This window comes from Odocoileus virginianus, chromosome 2 (assembly GCF_023699985.2).
Source record: "Odocoileus virginianus isolate 20LAN1187 ecotype Illinois chromosome 2, Ovbor_1.2, whole genome shotgun sequence".
NCBI classification, from domain to species: domain Eukaryota; kingdom Metazoa; phylum Chordata; class Mammalia; order Artiodactyla; family Cervidae; genus Odocoileus; species Odocoileus virginianus.
In genome coordinates, this window is record NC_069675.1 from 98,072,751 (window position 1) to 98,090,465 (window position 17,715).

The window sequence follows — 17,715 nt, forward strand, 5'->3', positions numbered from 1 at the left end:
TCACAGTAAGTTGCTCACATAAAAGGTCTGTGTAGCAGAGGGAGGGCTTGTGGAGATCTGAGATTTGCTGTGGTGATCAGGCAGTGAGTCATCTTTCTCAGGGGGAGATCCTCAAACATCAATATCCGAGGACCACTTTTCCTCCAAAAGGCATCGACTCCCTGCCTGGGAGCAGCCAGAGAGCAGCAGGGGAAAAGCTGAGCCCCCCACAGCTTGGGGTGCAGGGTTTCACCTCATTCCCTTCTTTCCCGTCATGACTCAGCTCCACCTTCCACCATGCTTGACATTCTCAACCAAGGAGGCTGGCAGGTTCCACTTCTCCAGAGGTTAAAACTGGGCACTTCCACCAGGCCCCATGGAGGACGGCAGTCACCTGGCTAAGCAGGATGGAGAAAGCGACCGGGGGAATCCGACCACTCAACATCCAGGCTCCGCACAGTATGCCTGCTTCCAACCACACCCATCAGCGCTCGCCTTGCACGAGCACAGACCACTGAGCCCCCAGCCCTCTGGGGTTCTCCAGGACAGGCACCTGCAATGCAACCTCCTCCTCTGTCAGTGAGCGGTATGTCTTAGACTCATGCACGCAAAATGCTTCACCGTGCAAGTCCTTTAAAACGAAATAAACAGGAAAACCTGTCTTCTCCAATAACACCTCAAAAGGGACATCTCTGAGATCACATGTTCAGTTTCTCAAATGAGTCTATGAAATTCTGTCACTAGTTCAGTTTCTATACCTTCGAGGGTCCAGTTCATGGTCCTTGGATCCAGTCACTAATTCCGGGTGAATTCGCACATGCTCCATCATTGGCTAAAAGAGTTTGGGTTGACAAGTTATAAAAGGCTTAAATTCTGTTGTATTTCTACACAATATAATGTTATTTGACAATACAAAGGAATGAAATACTGACACAGGCCACAACATGGATGAATCTTAAAACATTACATTAAGTGAAAGAAGCCATTAACAAAAAAACCACATATTATATGACTCCATAAGCATGAAATATTTAGGACAGGCAAGTCCTATAAAGGCAAAAAATAGATTTGTAGTTACCAGGGCTGAGGGCAGTGGGCAAGACAGGGAGAAGGTTGAATTTCTTTTCAAAATTTCCCTAACATTTAATACAAAACATACAAATGCAGTCGATCTCTACAGTACACTAAGTGGCAAATAAATGGTGTTCACTTACCTTGACCACTTCTTCAAAAGTCTCCAGGTTTTCCTTCATGCTGTAGTGAGAACGCAGAAAGGAGACAAAGTTGCAAGGGTACATCCCATACAGGCGATGGAAGAGAGCGTACACGCTGGCGTGGAGGTGAACGAGATAGACTTCCGTCACGTGGCCTAAAAAGAAATCCACTGAGGGGGCTCCTAGGCGGACATGGGACATGTGTGTGCAGACAGACAGGAGCACAGGCTGCCAACGGGACGCCAGTGGGACTTTCTGCACATGTGTGCTCCCGCCTCGCCCCAAAGACAGTAAGTAAAGAGCAGTTTTCCAAAACCCAAATCTGACCACACCGGACACCAGTCTGAAATCCATGGGTGGCTCCTGTGGCCTCTGAATAAACTCTCATCTACTTGGAGTGACCCACAGAGGCTTGCACTGATCTAACCCTTGCCCTCCTCTCTAGGAACCCCTGAACAAGGACCCCAGGACTGTGATACTGAAGCACCTTTACAGGAATATCCCTGGCAAGCTGTCCACATGTTGTCTCCACAGCCCGGTTCAGTACACACCTCATGAACAGCACCAGCTCACTCACCTCTGCGCCCTGAGTGTTCTCACTGGGCTTGCTGCATAACAGGCATTCATATATTTGTGGAATGAATGTGTAAGAACCTTTTAAAATCAGTTCGTAGTCTTAGCTATGCAGATTTGTAACTACAGCGTGAAAAACTACTATCTGAAATTAGCTTAAAGAGCTAAGAGTGGGAGAAATGGAAAATTTAATTCATCTAGCCTTACCCAGACCCTATGGAAAATCCCAACGGTATGCATAATGCTCCTCTAATACAAAGGACAGGCCACTCCTTCCTCCCCAAGAAGAGCCTACTAGACAAGCCGACATCATCCAGGCCTCGGGCTTGTTCCTTAATGCGGTAGGAGAAGCCACAGTGTTCCACTTCCCAGGCCTTACACATTTCATTCTTTCCATGTGAACATCTCATGCTGGGAGGACCAAAAGATCCCAAAGTTCACATGTTTACAGCTTCTGAATCATTCTGATAGAGCTGTACTGCCTGTTGATGTAGAAACAAAATCCCCCTGTACTAAAAACTAGAACACTCATCAGGACCAGCCGTGTTCTCTCTCCTCCTTCCACACTTAGGACGGACGAGTTCTCTGAACCAGAAGCTTGTGCTCTGTCACTACAGACCAAGAGGAGGACAAACATGTCCCACAAGCATAGTCCCATACTGCTGCAACACAGATTTAAGCTGTTTTTCAGTTTACGGAAAATCACGAAGTTGTACCCACCACTCAGTTTCTCTGACAACTAATCCTCTTAAGCCAACAAAATAAGAATAGAATCTCAACAGTCATGCTTTTTTTTTTTAATTTCTTGGCATGTGAGATCTAAGTTTCATGACCAGGGATTGAACCCACACCCTTGGCACTGGAAGCTCGGAGTCTTAGCCACTGAAGCATCAGGGAAGTCTCTGTCTTGCTTCTTATCTGTGCCCCTGGTGAAAAATACCTGAGGTATTCCCTCCCTGGCTGGTGACAACCAACCATTTCAAGCTCCAGGATTCTACCCGTCCTTTTCTTCCAGCACATAACCTGCTCATCACTCACACAAGCACTCACCTGGTGCAGCATGACAGGCACAGGAGGGGATCTTTACCTGGTTTCTTCAGGCACCACGACGAAAGACGGCCAAAAACATCAAAGAAATCGTGCAGGTGCTGCTTCCCCGACTGGGGGATCATCGGGAGCATGGTTACCAGCACCAGCACCGCTGTAGTGAGGACGACGATGTCGGTGTCCGTCTGCCGGGAGGGGGGCCGGGCGGGGAGAGACAGCTGTCAGACATGCAGCAGGAGATCCGCACTCAGAGGCGCTCAAGCGAGAACACCGGCGCGGGCGTATCCTCCCCTCAGGGTGCTGGGGGCACAGCACTGAAGCACACTCAGCCGCCAGCCGCTGAGGACCAGCTCGACCAGGCCGCGTCTGGGGGGCCGCACTCAGGCACCACACGCATCCCAGGCAGGGCGTCAACACGGCTGAGGAAACCCCAAGCCCAGACACTGCCGACGCGCTATAAACAGCCCTTGGCAGGAAGCACAAACTGCTTCTGAACAGAACAAAGAAATGTTGCTATTCTTGTTCATTCAACCAAATTATGAAGTACTTACTCTTTAAAAGTCAGTTAAAAAGACCCATATATATCGACAAGTCATTCTCTATTTCTAAAGGATCATAACAGAAGTATAACTTAACAAGAAATTAGTATAGCACTAACAAATCTTCTTAACGGCTCACCTTCACAGCAGTATTTAGAGACCAGCAAGTAAAAAAGATAACGGTGACCTCTGACCACGTCTACAGTTTAAACATCAAGTCATATAAATTTAGACTAACTGAACTTAATAACCAACGAATAATAAATCACCTCAGACTAGCTATAGCGGCTCACCTGACCCATAATTGAATTATCAACGTCTGCCAAGTAACTGGAATTCAGATTGAAGCAACAAGATATTAAACAAAAGACTTCCATGCAGGTTAGAACATTCATTATTCCTCAAAAAAAGGACCTTTGAGTCTGGAAATAAACTTTGGTTTTTTTTTTTTTTTTTAAATAAATATGAATTTATTTATTTGGTAGTGCCGGGTCTCAATTGCAGCATGTGCAGTCTTTAGCTGCAGCATGCAGGGTTTTTAGCTGTGGCATGAGAACGCTTAGCTGTGGCATGTGGGATCTAGTCTCCCAACCAGGGTCTGGACCTGGGCCCCCCACATTGGGAGCATGGAGTCCCAGCCACTGGACCACCAGGAAAGAACCTGGAAATAAAGTTTTAAATAGATTTAGTTTTTACATCAAGCACCAAGCCATCTGTTATGGCAGATATCTAATAGGAAAAACATAAAAATACTGATAGGAGAATCAATAATCTGTAATGAGTTCTGACTTAAAAAAAAAAAAAACACTAACAAAACATCCTAACTGAAAGCTTGGGTTAACAGTTTGTAAGTAATTTTCAAGGCTTATTCTTTTGGAAAAGGTTAAGTATTCTTTAATCTGAACTAAACAGTGTGCCTAAAAATCACATTATATTCTCATCAATCCATTCATTAAAAAAAATTAAGCTGCTGAAGTGGCTCCTGCTTTTCCTTAACATTAGACGTGCATCTTCATGCCACCCTGCCACCGTGACTCCCTGAGACCCACCTCTGGGGAGGGTAAACAGCTGCCCTTTGCTGGCACAGACAAAACTCAACTTGCACGGTGCTGTGGCAGATGCCTCCAAAGGCGTGGCCATCCTGGAACAAACACTACTGGACAGCCTCACGTCTCTGGGAGGCACGCGCAGCTCACATTACCCATGTTTCCCTGTTTTATAGGCAGGAAACAAGTCCAGGAACTACAACAGATTAAACAAACGCCCTAAGTGTTTCAATACGCCACGGTCAAAACTAAAACCATAGTGTTCTACTTAGGTTTTGACTCTGCAGAAAAGTGCACTAAGCTGAGTGCGAAAAAGCAGAACGCAATCTGGTAGGGCTTCTACCAAAAAACCTCAGTTACAGCTGCAACCAGACCTGCTCCTAAATAGTTAAAAGTCGTAGCCATCTTGCTTTTAGCCAAAAGAGAACGCAGAAATAGGGATTCCCTCAAGACAAACCAGTACATTTCTAACTGAGGAAAGGCTAGACAATGATGAAATCAGAGAGGGCTGGGATAGCATATTGTTGAACCAATCTGACCGAAAAGTGACCATATTTGCCTGGACCACATGTAACTGCACTAGACACAGTGATGCACTGAGAGTTAACTAAGTGCCAAGTTTGTACTGTGTTTTACAAGAAGAACCAAGTGCCCAGAAGTTTTTAAACTCTCAAAGTTAAAATCTAGCTGGCTTGTTTTAAGGTACTTAGAATTTCAGAAATTATATGATGAAGCTATTTCTCGCAAATCCTTACAAACATCATACCTTGAGACATTTTAGTAGAGAAGGCAAAAGAGGTGCTTGAGAGAGCTTATGCTTCCACGACGGCTGCAGCCTCACGACGTGGCCCAGTAGCAAGAGGGCAGATAACCGAGAGGCGGCCTTGCCCACGTATTCATTCATTTTGTCCAAGAGGTGCTGAATATGCACAAGAACAAGAGAACTGATCTCAGTAAAGCTGGGCAAAGTCAAGGGACCCCAGGGAAACACTCATGTGAGTACATGAAGTACACACAAGGAGAGGCAACAGTGACCAACTCCAGTCTCTCGAGTCGTCACTTGGATGTAAAAAAGGGTCATGCAGGTAAAGAGATCAAACTCAAGGTGTTTTTAAAGCCACGCAAACAAACACACTGTTGTGTTGCAGCAGTCCTCAGAGAGGGCAGACAGTCTGCAACTCCTGAAAAAAAAGTCCCCACAATACAGGTCTGTAAGTGGGAAGGAGACTCCTCTGTAGGCCCTCTTTCTGAAATACAAATAGGCCATTTCTTAGAGTAACCACTGTTCTAATAAGTGGAGGCTGTTGAAGCTTCAGGGGATCCTGCTGGAAGCAGCTACTTATTGCTACCAGGGCCCTGCCTTCATTGTTTGGCCCCAGATCTAACTCAGGTAGCAGGAGAAGCTAAAATTCAGCCCAGAGTGGAAACAAAACAAAACAAACAAAAAACCCCCCACCGAAGATGTACTATAAAAGGCAGACAGTGGCAAGGCCTTCAAATCCCAGTTAAGTAAATCACCAGTACACACAAACTCAAGACAAATCAAAATGTGCAACTGCAATGCTTTGTTAGCTATTTACCATCAACAAAAATAAAAGCAAAAACAAAACATAAAGGAGCCTTCCAAGTACCTGGTGCTTGGAAAGAGCACTAGGCAATTAGCCCCATGAGGTACCAGACTTACAGCTTTCGCCATATGGATTAAAAGTCTAAAAACCCTACTCAGAGCACGTGTTTAAAGATGGGTACCTTATGGATCATCGTCACTGTAAAATTATAGCTTAGGATCACAGGATTTCTTCTGAGAGCAAGATCTTTGAAGGCCTCTGAAATATGTTGTATTTTGAAACCTTTTCAGGAAACAAAAGTCCTGACGACTATTTGTATGTGTAGTTACAATCTGGGAGCAGCAGCATCAGTGGCACAAGGAAGTGGAAGGAGTGAGCTCCAAACAGGCCGGGCACTGGGGCTACACAGATGCGGTCACGGCCCCCGGAGAAGGGGCCACTCAGCACCCAGCAGGTACCTTATCATGGGGCTCTTGCAAGGTAGTCAGGATGTGCAATACAGGCTGAGAGTTGGTTTCCAGGTAATAATCCACCAAGGTGTTCACAAGCATGGGACCACGGTCTAAAGAAAGAAAAGGACTGTTTATAATAGTTATTTCCTCTAACATTCTAAACTTACCTCAAATATTAATAGTTGCCAGTAACAAAATCCAGAGAATGTTTCTTCATACACTACCCACAGTTACATTAAGTGTTGTATTTCTGCTTTCTAAAATGAATTTAGGTTTAACAACAGGATAATGTCAAGTTTATATGCCTAAGTAGCCATAGTTCAGTTCAGTTGCTCAGTCATGTCTGACTCTTTGCAACCCCATGGACTGCAGCACGCCAGGCTTCCCTGTCCATCACCAACTCTGGGAGCTTATTCAGACTCATGTCCATTGAGTTGGTGATGCCATCCAACCATCTCATTCTCTGTCGTCCCCTTCTCCTCCAGCCTTCAATCTTTCTCAGCATCAGGGTCTTTTCCAATTCTTCATATTAAGTGGATGAAGTATTGAGCTTCAGCTTCAGTCCTTCTAATGAATATTCAGGGACTGATTTTCTTTAGGACTGACTGGTTTAATCACCTTGAAGTCCAAGGGACTCTCAAGAGTCTCCTCCAGCACCACAGTTCAAAAGCATCAATTCTTTGGTGCTCAGCTTTATGGTCCAACTCTCACATCCATACATGACTACTGGAAAAATCATAGCTTTGACTAGAAACACATCTTTGCGTAAAGTAATGTCTCTGCTTTTCAATATGCTGTGTAGGTTTGTCATAGCTTTACTTCCAAGGAGCAAGCGTCTTTTAATTTCATGGGTTGCAGTCACCATCTGCAGTGATTTTGGAGCCCAAGAAAATAAAATCTGTCATTGTTTCCAATGTTTCCCCACTTATTTGCCATGGAGTGATGGGAATCAGTGAACTATGAACTGGAATGGGCGAATTTAATTCAAATGACCATTATATCTACTACAGTGGGCAAGAATCCCTTAGAAGAAATGGAGTAACCATCACAGTCAACAAAAGAGTACAAAATGCAGTACTTGGATGCAGTTTCAAAAATGACAGAATGATCTCTGTTCGTTTCCAAGGCAAACCACTCAACATCACAGAAATCCAAGTCTATGTCCCAACCACTAATGCCAAAGAATCTGAAGTTGAATGGTTCTATAAAGATCTACAAGACCTTCTAGAACTAACACCCAGAAAAGATGTCCTTTTCATGATAGGGGAAGTGAAGTCACTCAGTCCTGTCCAACTCTTTGCGACCCCATGGACTGTAGCCTACCAGGATCCTCAGTCCATGAGATTTTCCAGGCAAGAATACTGGAGTGGGTTGCCATTTCCTTCTCCAGGAGATCTTCCTGACCCAGGGATTGAACCCGGGTCTCCCGCATTGTAGGCAGATGCTTTACCGTATGCAAAAGCAGGAAGTCAAGAGATACCTGGAGTAACAGGCATGTTTGGCCTTGGAGTACAAAATGAAACAGAGCAAGGGTGAACAGAGTTTTGACAAGAGAACACACTGGTCACAGCAAACACCCTCTTCCAACAACACAAGAGACAATTCTACACATGGACATCTCCAAATGGCCAATACCGAAATCAGACTGATTATATTCTTTGCAGCCGAAGATGAAGAAGCTCTATACAGTGCGCAAAAACAAGACTGGGAGCTGACTGTGGCTCAGATCATGAACTCCTTACTGCAAAATTCAGACTTAAATTGAAGAAAGCAGGGAAAACCACTAGACCATTCAGTATGACCTAAATCAAATCCTGTATGATTATACAGTGGAAATGACAAATAGATTCAAGGGATTAGATCTGATAGAGTGCCTGAAGAACTATGGACGGAGGTTCGTGACACTGTACAGGAGGCAGTGATCAAAACCAACCCCAAGAAGAAGAAATGCAAAATGGCTATCTGACGAGGCCTTAGAAATAGTTGTGAAAAGAAGAGAAGTGAGAGGCAAGGGAGAAAAGGAAAGATATACCCATCTGAATGCAGAGTTCCAAAGAATAGCAAGGAGGGATAAGAAAGCCTTCCTCAGTGATCAATGCAAAAAAATAAAGGAAAACAACAGAATGGGAAAGGCTAGAGATCTCTTCAAGAAAATCAGAGATACCAAGGGAACATTTCAGGCAAAGATGGGCACAATGAAGGACAGAAACAGTATGGACCTAACAGAAGCAGAAGATATTAAGAAGAGGCGGCAAGAATACACAGAAGAACTATACAGAAAAGATTTTAATGACCCCAACAACCACAATGGTGCGATCACTCACTTAGAACCAGACATCCTGGAGTGAGAAGTCAAGTGGGCCTTAGGAAGCATCACTACAAACGAAGCTGGTGGAGGTGATGGAACTCCAGCTGAGCTATTTCAAATCCTGAAAGACGATGCTGTGAAAGTGCTGCACTCAATATGTCAGCAAATCTGGAAAACTCGGCAGTGGCCACAGGACTGGAAAAGGTCAGTTTTCATTCCAATCCCAAAGAAAGGCAATGCAAAAGGATGTTCAAACTACCACGCTATTGCACTCATCTCACATGTTAGTAATGCTCAGAAGTCTCCAAGCTGGGCTTCAACAGTACGTGAATCGAGAACTCCCAGATGTTCAAGCTGGATTTAGAAATGGCAGAGGAACCAGAGATCAAATTGCCAATATCCACTGGATCATAAAAAACAACAACAGAATTTCAGAAAAACATCTACTTCTGCTTCACTGACTACACTAAAGCCTTTGACTTTGTGGATCACAACAAATTGTGAAAAGTAGCCTTAAGAGCACATGAAATACTGTCTCCTTTTTTAAACTGTTCTAGTGACAAAAATAATTCATGCCTATTGTTAACAACTCAGATGATGTGAAAGTGAATAAAACACAAGTGACAGTTTTCCTCACCGCTGGCCTCACGAGCGACTCCAGAGACAAACACTCTTGGGTTTGGTTCCTGTCCTTTCAAAGCTTCTCATCCAGGCAGAATCACGCACACACAGCCCCACATCCAGACATCCTCAGTCTGTGTATGTGTGTCTCTGCCACTCAACAAGGTGCTGCGGAAGGTGTCTCCTTCCTTCCTGCCGTCACGACCCCTTCCACAACGGCACCGATGACCTGCTTCCTTCTTTGCACCGAGCTCCTCGCTCTCCTCATGGCTCCACTATTAGTTCAGTCATGCACCTACTGAAGGACACTTTGGTTTTTCCAAGTTTTTGTCACATTTCATTCAAGTGAATGAAATATGGATTCTTTTAAGCGGACCAAATGGCGTGTGCTTTTAATTAATGACAGATACTCCAAAAGGGGTAAAGCCCAAGTATTCATTCTCCTGCTAACAGTGCCCATTTCTATGACCAATATTTGATTTCTGCCAATCTGGTAAGCAAAAAAAGGGTACTGTTTAAACTTCTATTTCTGTGATTAAAAAGAGATTCCAGGTGGCTCAGTGGTAAAGAACCTGCCCGCCAATGCAGGAGACACAGGAGATGCAGGTTCAATCCCTGGGTCAGGAAGATCCCCTGGAGGAGGAAATGACAACCCACTCCAGTGTTCCTGTCTAGAAAAATTCCATGGACAGAAGAGCCTGGTGGGCTGCAGTCCGTGGGGTTGCAGAGTGAGACACGCTCAGTATGCACGCAAGCATGTTTCATATCAGAAATGACATATGATTTACAGATGAAATGACATACCCAGGGTCTGTGTTGAAATGCCCGTGCAGGCGGACGTCAGGGAGGTTGGCTGATGCAGTGAAGGCTGGGCCAGGGGGGCTCCCTGTGTGACCCCACTTCTGTGTGTGTGAGTTTATGCGAATGGGCTCCCAGGTGGCTCTGTGGTAAAAATCTGCCTTCCAACGCAGGGTACCTGAGTTTGATCCCTGGGTCAGGAAGATCCCCTGGAGTAGCAAATGGCAACCCACTCCAGTGTTCTTGCCTGGGAAACTCCATGGACAGAGGAGTTCTGGCAGGCTACAGTCCATGGGGTTGCAAAGAGCTGGACACAGCTGAGCAACTGAGCACGTGTATAGTGCATAACCTATGAACAGTTCCACAACCAAAAACTTAACACACATGTAGAATGAATCCACCTGTGTATGCCTTCTCTTGGTGGTTTTCAGGACTGTCTTCAGAAGATGAAGTAGCTAAGCAGGGCAGGATCTGGCTTACCAGAGTTGAGATTCTCTTTAAAGACCGCTGTCACGTCGTCACGCACACCCAGCAGCGGGGAGTCCAGCATGGAGAGCAGCTCCCCAACGCTGGCTTGCTGGGCCATTATCTGACACGAGTGTGCTCTGCGGCTTCAGGATGTGCAGCAAAGACTTGGAAGGGTCTTCATCGCTGCCACTGCCAGACTGAAAAAAAAGAAGAGGAATGCTGTGGTAAAATGGCCCCATTTCCCCCCACAAAAACCTACTTGCCAGACAAACTGCGCATGTATTCAAAGCAGTGAAGTTTGTCCAGAACACTGTTGATAAAAGAAGCTAAGGAGTGTAAATAACGGGGTTCTTGACAAATTTATGAAGAGGAGTTCTAGGCAATGCAACAGAGAGAAACCTAATTATTAAAAAAAAAAAAAGACACCCGTTGGAATCATCCCAGAAACTTAGTAACAGGACTAAATCGAAGTTTTATTAATTACTGCTGATTCTACCTTGGGTTTAGGCTTCAAATCACTGATCCAAAGAGTAGGTAAACCATTTTCAGAAGAACTGAAAGAATGCTATCTTCTTGATAACCCCATCAGTGTCTAGAAGACAGTATGGCCAGTTAGGTCACAAGTGTATGAGTTCGAAACCTGACTTCAACCAGGGATGGTTCCTCTGTTTTCAGTTTATGCCCCTCATTTCAGACACCGATCCCACACTTCAATGTTGCCAGTTACAGCAAAGTGGGTGTGAATGAACAGGGGCATCAGGGCAAAGCCCGCACCTTCAAATGCTCAGTCCTTTATGGCAGTGAAGCAGTCACTTTATGTAAAAAAGCAGCTCACTCTCCACGTGTCACTAGACACACTTATAATCATTCATTTCTCCCCACTATGGTTTTTAAAGCTGTATTTGTAAAAACAGCTACCATTTCTTAGACAGGCACTGCACACCCTTCACAAACATCATCAAATATACTCCATATATAACTACAGTATGATTGGTTCTTTTATCCCCCGTTTTACAGGGAGAGGAACAGAGATCAAGCTATTTGCTTAGTGTCACAAAGCTAGCAGGAGGCAAAACCGGGGAGAACTGAAATTTGACCCCAAATGTACTTCACTCAAACCCTAAGTCCATAAACATGACATTAAACTTGTGGTTTTGATCATCACAGTGACTGTAAGGCAGGCAAATATTATCTTTATTTTACAAATCAGAGTATGGATATTCAAAAAGGATAAATAATTCTGCCAAGGTTCCACAGTAAAGCAGAACTTAGATGGCTCAGCTCTTAGACCAACAACTGTATATGTCACTTGCAGCCATTAGAATATGCTCTTAATTTGTTTTTGCTTGTCTTTGAATAAGCTCAAATAACAGTTCTGGGACTGGCGGTCCAGTGACTAAGACTCTGTGCTCCCAATGCAGGGGGCCCAGGTTTAATCACTGGTCAGTGAACTAGACACCACATGCCACAACTAAAGATCCTGCATGCCTCAACTAAGACCCAGCATGGCCAATTAAAAATAAATAAATAAAAATACATACTTAAAAAAAGGAACAGTTCTCAGGCTTCAGTATGTATTAAAATCACCTGAGATCTAACTTTCTCGGCCCATTTTGGAACTGAATTGTGGACTCAGGAATTTTCATTTTAATAAGCACTCCAGAATAATTCTTTCAAGGGTAGATAAGCCCCATTTGAGAAACACCACACTAAGGCAAAACTGTGCTAATGATGAGTTAAGCTCCTCCTACTAGAATGCCAAATTTAAAGGAGCAATGACCCCTGAAACTGGTGAGTATTAACTTATTATTATCTATGCTCTTGTTTAATTACAACCTGGTGATATTCACTGATTTTTCTCTTGATAAATCAGAAATTCATTAGCCAGAAAGATCAATTAAAACATACAAATGAATTTTTGATAGCAAATATCGATATAGAAAGCATACTGTATGTTACAAGTATAATACAAATTTATATTTACATAAGTATAAATCTGACAGGTAAATCATAAAGGAAGTCATTTCAAAGGACTCAGAAATATGAGACCATAACCAGTAAGGTTTCACTATAAAAGTTCAAAGCTGAAAACAGAAACAAATTTCACCTTATTGTAAGTTGGATTAAATTAAATTTACAAGTGAAGATAATGCCAGCCTGTCCGGGTTTATTGTCCATCGAGAGGATTAAATGAGGTAACCTATATCACACAGTTAAGCACAGTACCTGGCAAAATAAACACTCACTGAGTGGTACTCACGTATCATCATTATGAATGCTGATGACAACCTTTGGGTCACCACTTTCAAAATGACTTTAACAGCACATTTGTCAAGCTGATCCCCACATTCATTTCTACTTCGGGTAACTCACAAATGATTCTTAGACTTAAATGTATTTGGCCCTAAGTTTGGTTTCATGCCAGTAAGGCGGATGCTTACCTTGTCTCAGGCTAGTGAGGCTCCTGAGTCTGTCTTTTGTGTGCTCAGAAGACAGTCGTGTCAGAGCTGCTCCTCCAAATGCAGGCAGCCCGGAGCAGAGTGACTAAACAAAGATGGCGCCCATCCAGTCAACTTGGCGGTCCTCAGGGCTGACCGTCACGGACCACCTCACTTGTTTTTCAGATTGTAATTTAGGTATAAAGTCTGATTTCTGGAGGCTACTCTTTCCAAGTGCTTTACAGAAAGCAAAAATAATGTTTTAGTCTAAAATACACTCGTGCATTTTTTTGCCAACAAGCTTTTGTTGCTTGTCTCCTCAGTTCTAAAATTCTACCTTTCAATCATATTTTTCTAATCCCCAGGAAAAATATAAATCATGGGCTTTTTGTGGGATTTTTCACTTAAGTGCCTCAAGTTCGAGGATTTTTGACATTCTAAAAAGCCCTCTCGGGAGTTCAATCATAAGCCTTTGGAATTAGTTCCATGACTGTAATATCTCTCATTTTTAAACTTATTCAAATATTTCCTGAGGGGTTAAGTGCAGGGTGCTAAGTAGGGAAGAAAGACTTAGCATGTGCCATGAAGAACCAGACACACATGAGCAGGAAATGGACACGGTTCAATGCGTACAGAAGGGAGGGAAGGGACCAGCTGGATGTGGTGGGAGTGGGTGAGTTGCACACGTGTTAAACACACTTGACAGCCTAGAGGAGACAAGGGAAAAGTCACTGAGAGGTTAGCACCACAGGCTCATCAGGCATCGCTTTCGCCATGAAAGTCTTGCTTCCATTTCGGAAGTAACCATGCATAGGAACAGGAGATGGGAGAAGCCGAGAGTTCAGTATCCAAGTCCATACATTTCTGTATCCTACACACCAAAGCAACATTTTGTTTTAGTTTACTATTACCGTTGGGGGTCACACAGCACAGTACAGTGCTATCAATGATGTTGTTTATATTAGGGAGTCATGACTTTCAATACACACTCCCCACCCCAAAACCTGTCCCTCTGCCAGCTTCCTGGACCTCAGTAACAGGCACAACCATCAGTCTACACTGACGTCTAGGTGACATCCTTGACTCGTCCACCACTCTAACGCTCACATCTAATCCGCTGGCAAGCCCACTGACTTCCCCTTCTGTTTCACCCCAGTCCGAGCCCCAATCGTGTCCCTTTAAAGACAAGGGACCAGCAGTCTCCATCACTCCTCTCCCCTACACCACCAAGATGCTGAAACAGGGAAATCAGACTCCACTGTTCCCATGTAAAATCACCCAGCGGCTCCCCATGGAGCTCACAAGAGTCAGCTCCCCTGCGGCTGCCAGGCACACCTGACCGAGCGGCTGTGAAGTGCCACTGCCCCCGGCCTGCTTCACCGCACCCTGCCACCCCCTGCTCGAGTCCCAGGCTTCTGAAGCTCAGGCAAACAGCGCCCTGCTCAGGCCTCTGCACCTGCTGCTGCCTCCGTCCTTGGGGTGCTTTTCTCCCAGATCCTCGTGTTGCTGTCGGTTTCAAGCCTCTGCTCAAAACGTCGCCGTCTTGGAGAGGCCTCCCAGACCACCCCATCTAAAGCAACAGGGGGGTTCTAAGTCACTACTTCTGAATCAACCAGACTGAACCTCTACACTGGTAACCAGGTGTGATCAAACAGAACACTTAGCATGGTCTCAACAAGCATGGAAAAGAGGGATTTAACAAAGTTTGACTTTAGCTTCTATTTTTGGTCCAAATCTGGCTGTGGCCTTGGTCTGTAGGACTGAAAGGTGAACGGTCAATCACCCACTTTAGCAGCATTTCTGGGACCCCTGACTGTGTATGCGTGACCAGCAGGACATGTTAATGTTACCATCATACATAATCCACACAACGTCTGTAATGTGGACAGGCAAGCATTTAGGATTACTGTTAACGTCGGAACAAAGGGGAAACATTCTAGATGAAACGTCTAAGCTTTGTGTTTTACAAGTTGAAATTCCTCAATGCAATATTTATTCATTTATTATTATTAAAAATAAAAGCTTCAGTTAATATGATTTTTATGTTTGAAAATAAGGACTTTCAAACAGTTAAATATATTAATGAATATCAACAAGGTAGGTTCACTACATAGCTTTACAAATAACAGTAGTTATTCCTTGAGCCAAATGTTTATAAAACTTTTAACAATACTTGGCTACATGACAGAAATTAAAGTATATTTTAATTCTAACTTTTATAGAATTTTTAATTTATTATAAAAAATAATCACTTAATAACTTCATTTAATTTGTAACCCTAATTTGTAGTCTTTCAAGAAAAAGTTGAATTTGGGAACACTACATGTCTTGTGAAGGTGAATTAAAAATAAAATGCCAGCTTGTTACCTAAATTTTAAAACACGCAAATAAAACCCCAAATCACAGTCAACAATACCCACGATAAATAATCTTCAAGTCAAACATAAAGAATATGAAAAAAAAATGTTAAGAAAAAAATGAAATACTCAAACACACTTTATACTCACTAATCAAAAATTTCAAAACAGATTTTATAAAACTGTTATCAGAAGACAATTTCTTGTTGTTTTTGTCTTGTATTTTGTGTCTATGGGGGCTAAAAATTTAAACAAAAAGCTTTTCAAGATGACTGACATAGGTTGTCAATAATTGTTAAGGTGGCTTTAAGATAAAGGATCCTTGAGGCTTGACCAAGCTATGAATCCCAGGTACAGGTTCCTTCTAAAACATAATTTACCAGAAACTCTCCTGAATTCCGTTCTACCTGTCCACAGTTAGTGATGGGACTAAAAGTGGCAGCTGAAGAAGAACATCTTTCTGGTATCACACCTGTGCTAACACAGGAGCAATCCAGCAGCTGACGGTGCTGACCAAGTACTTTTCCTACATTAAAATTTCAAACTTTAACAATATGACTACTGAAATTTAAAACAAGTGCAATACTGAAAAATATTTAATACAGTCTGTGATTTCTGATGTGTAACATTCAGCGTGGGCCTCGAGGATATGAACAGAACCATCTGACACTGGGTTCAAATACATATTCAGTGGCCTTCCGACAATGGACAGGGTGAAGTACACACGAAATGCGTGAAAAATGGGACCTCCTTGCACCACTAGTCCAAGGTTAAGAACCACCTGTCAGTGCAGGGGACCCAGGTTTGACCCCTGGTCCAGAAGATTCTACATGCTGCTGGGCAACTGAACCCATGAGCCACAACTACTGAAGCCCATGCACTCTAGAGTCTGTGCTCCCCAACAAGAGAAGCCACCACAATGAGGAGTCCCGCTTGCCACAACTAGAGAAAGCCCGTTCAGCAGTGAAGACTCAGTAGAGCCAAATATAAATATAAATTTAAAAAAAAATTTGTTTTGAAAATGAAAAGTCAAACTCAGAAAGTCTTCTGTACTTGTAAGGGAACAATGCTTCTTCCACCTTCTTGTGAGTCTACAATCTGTATTAAGACCCTGTTTGTGAACAGACAGCAAGCTTTAAGGCAAAAATCCTCACCTTATTTCGTAATTCTTATGAGGTAAGATGAGGCAGACAGTGACAATGCAGCAAAGGGCAACCAGGGCAGCATCAGATGAACCCCACTAGCCGTCTGTGTACAAAGACAGCAGACTTCCCATCTTCCCTATGCCCTTCCTGCAGATAGAAAGCTGCTGCACTGAGCATGCCTGCCTCTAAACTCAAAATCTTGCTCAGGGATCACTCAGGCCACTCAGGCTACACTCCTAGCCACAGACATGACAGAGCCAGGATATGTAGGAAGGATATATTCTAGGACTCTGAGAATGCTCCAACTCCTAGAAACCACGACATCATACATCTCATCCCCAAAAAACTGATTAAGACAAGTAATAGATAAAGCCATGTTAAGATGTAAATGCTAACTCATTAGCTCAGGGGTCCTCAGCCTAGTTCTTTCACTAGAATAACCTGGAGAGGCTACAAATCTTGAAGCCCAGGACTCACTCCAGAGCAGGTTAAGGGGCGAGGTCCAGACAGTACATCTGGTTTGTTTTTATAGACCCATGTCGGTTTTTAAGGCACAGCCAGGGTTGAGAACCTCTGTGCTAGTTAAATGGCTTGCTCAAACACTCAGGGTTCAATTTTATTTAGTGGTTAAAACCAAATTTTGCTGTTCAACAGAGATGATTTGAGTCGCGGGTACACCAAGTACCAGCTATACAACCTTAGGAAAATTACATAACATTTTGGAGCCCAATTCCTTATCTGCAAAATGAAGACACACCAAAAGTATGGCTGTGAAGAGGAAAATAAATAACCACAGAATGCACTTAACACCATGCCTAGCACTGAATAAGCCGTTAATAAATTACCAGTAATTTGACTAACTACTTCACGGCACAGAAGGTCCAGTTACTGGCAAATAGCTAAAACCATCAACATTACATCCTGAATGCAAAGAAACCTCTCTGCACCAGTGCAACCACAGACAAGATAAATGGTTCTCCCCTACCTTCCCCCCAGCCGCTGCGCTGACTTTACACCTTACCTGTTCTGGGGATAATTAGTACTTCAGTTTCCTGTGCTGTCAACCTGGTGTCTTTCATGGTCACTGGAAGAAAAAACACGTATCTGTAAATCACCATCTCACGCTGCAGTGAGATTCCAGACGCCATCAGAGGGGGTCGGG

The 17,715-nt window shown here is 43.6% G+C and overlaps 1 protein-coding gene across 14 annotated transcripts in view; it reads right to left on the reverse strand.

Annotated features, from left to right (window-relative positions):
• Positions 1–17,715, reverse strand: part of TSC1 (TSC complex subunit 1) — a 47,687-nt gene that overhangs the window by 21,099 nt on the left and 8,873 nt on the right. For 7 of the 14 annotated variants that reach the window (XM_070454946.1, XM_020910958.2, XM_070454907.1 and 4 more), the window contains 7 exons: positions 17,575–17,637; positions 10,626–10,810; positions 6,425–6,528; positions 5,165–5,317; positions 2,854–2,998; positions 1,194–1,348; positions 738–811 (listed from right to left, as the gene is read on the reverse strand). In XM_070454946.1, coding sequence (XP_070311047.1) covers positions 738–811; positions 1,194–1,348; positions 2,854–2,998; positions 5,165–5,317; positions 6,425–6,528; positions 10,626–10,731 — 737 coding nt within the window. In that variant the 5' untranslated portion in view covers positions 10,732–10,810; positions 17,575–17,637. Of the gene's footprint in view, positions 1–737; positions 812–1,193; positions 1,349–2,853; positions 2,999–5,164; positions 5,318–6,424; positions 6,529–10,625; positions 10,811–13,054; positions 13,289–17,574; positions 17,638–17,715 lie in introns of all 14 variants that reach the window. The other 7 variants (XM_020910960.2, XM_020910962.2, XM_070454939.1 and 4 more) reach the window with 2 other exon arrangements.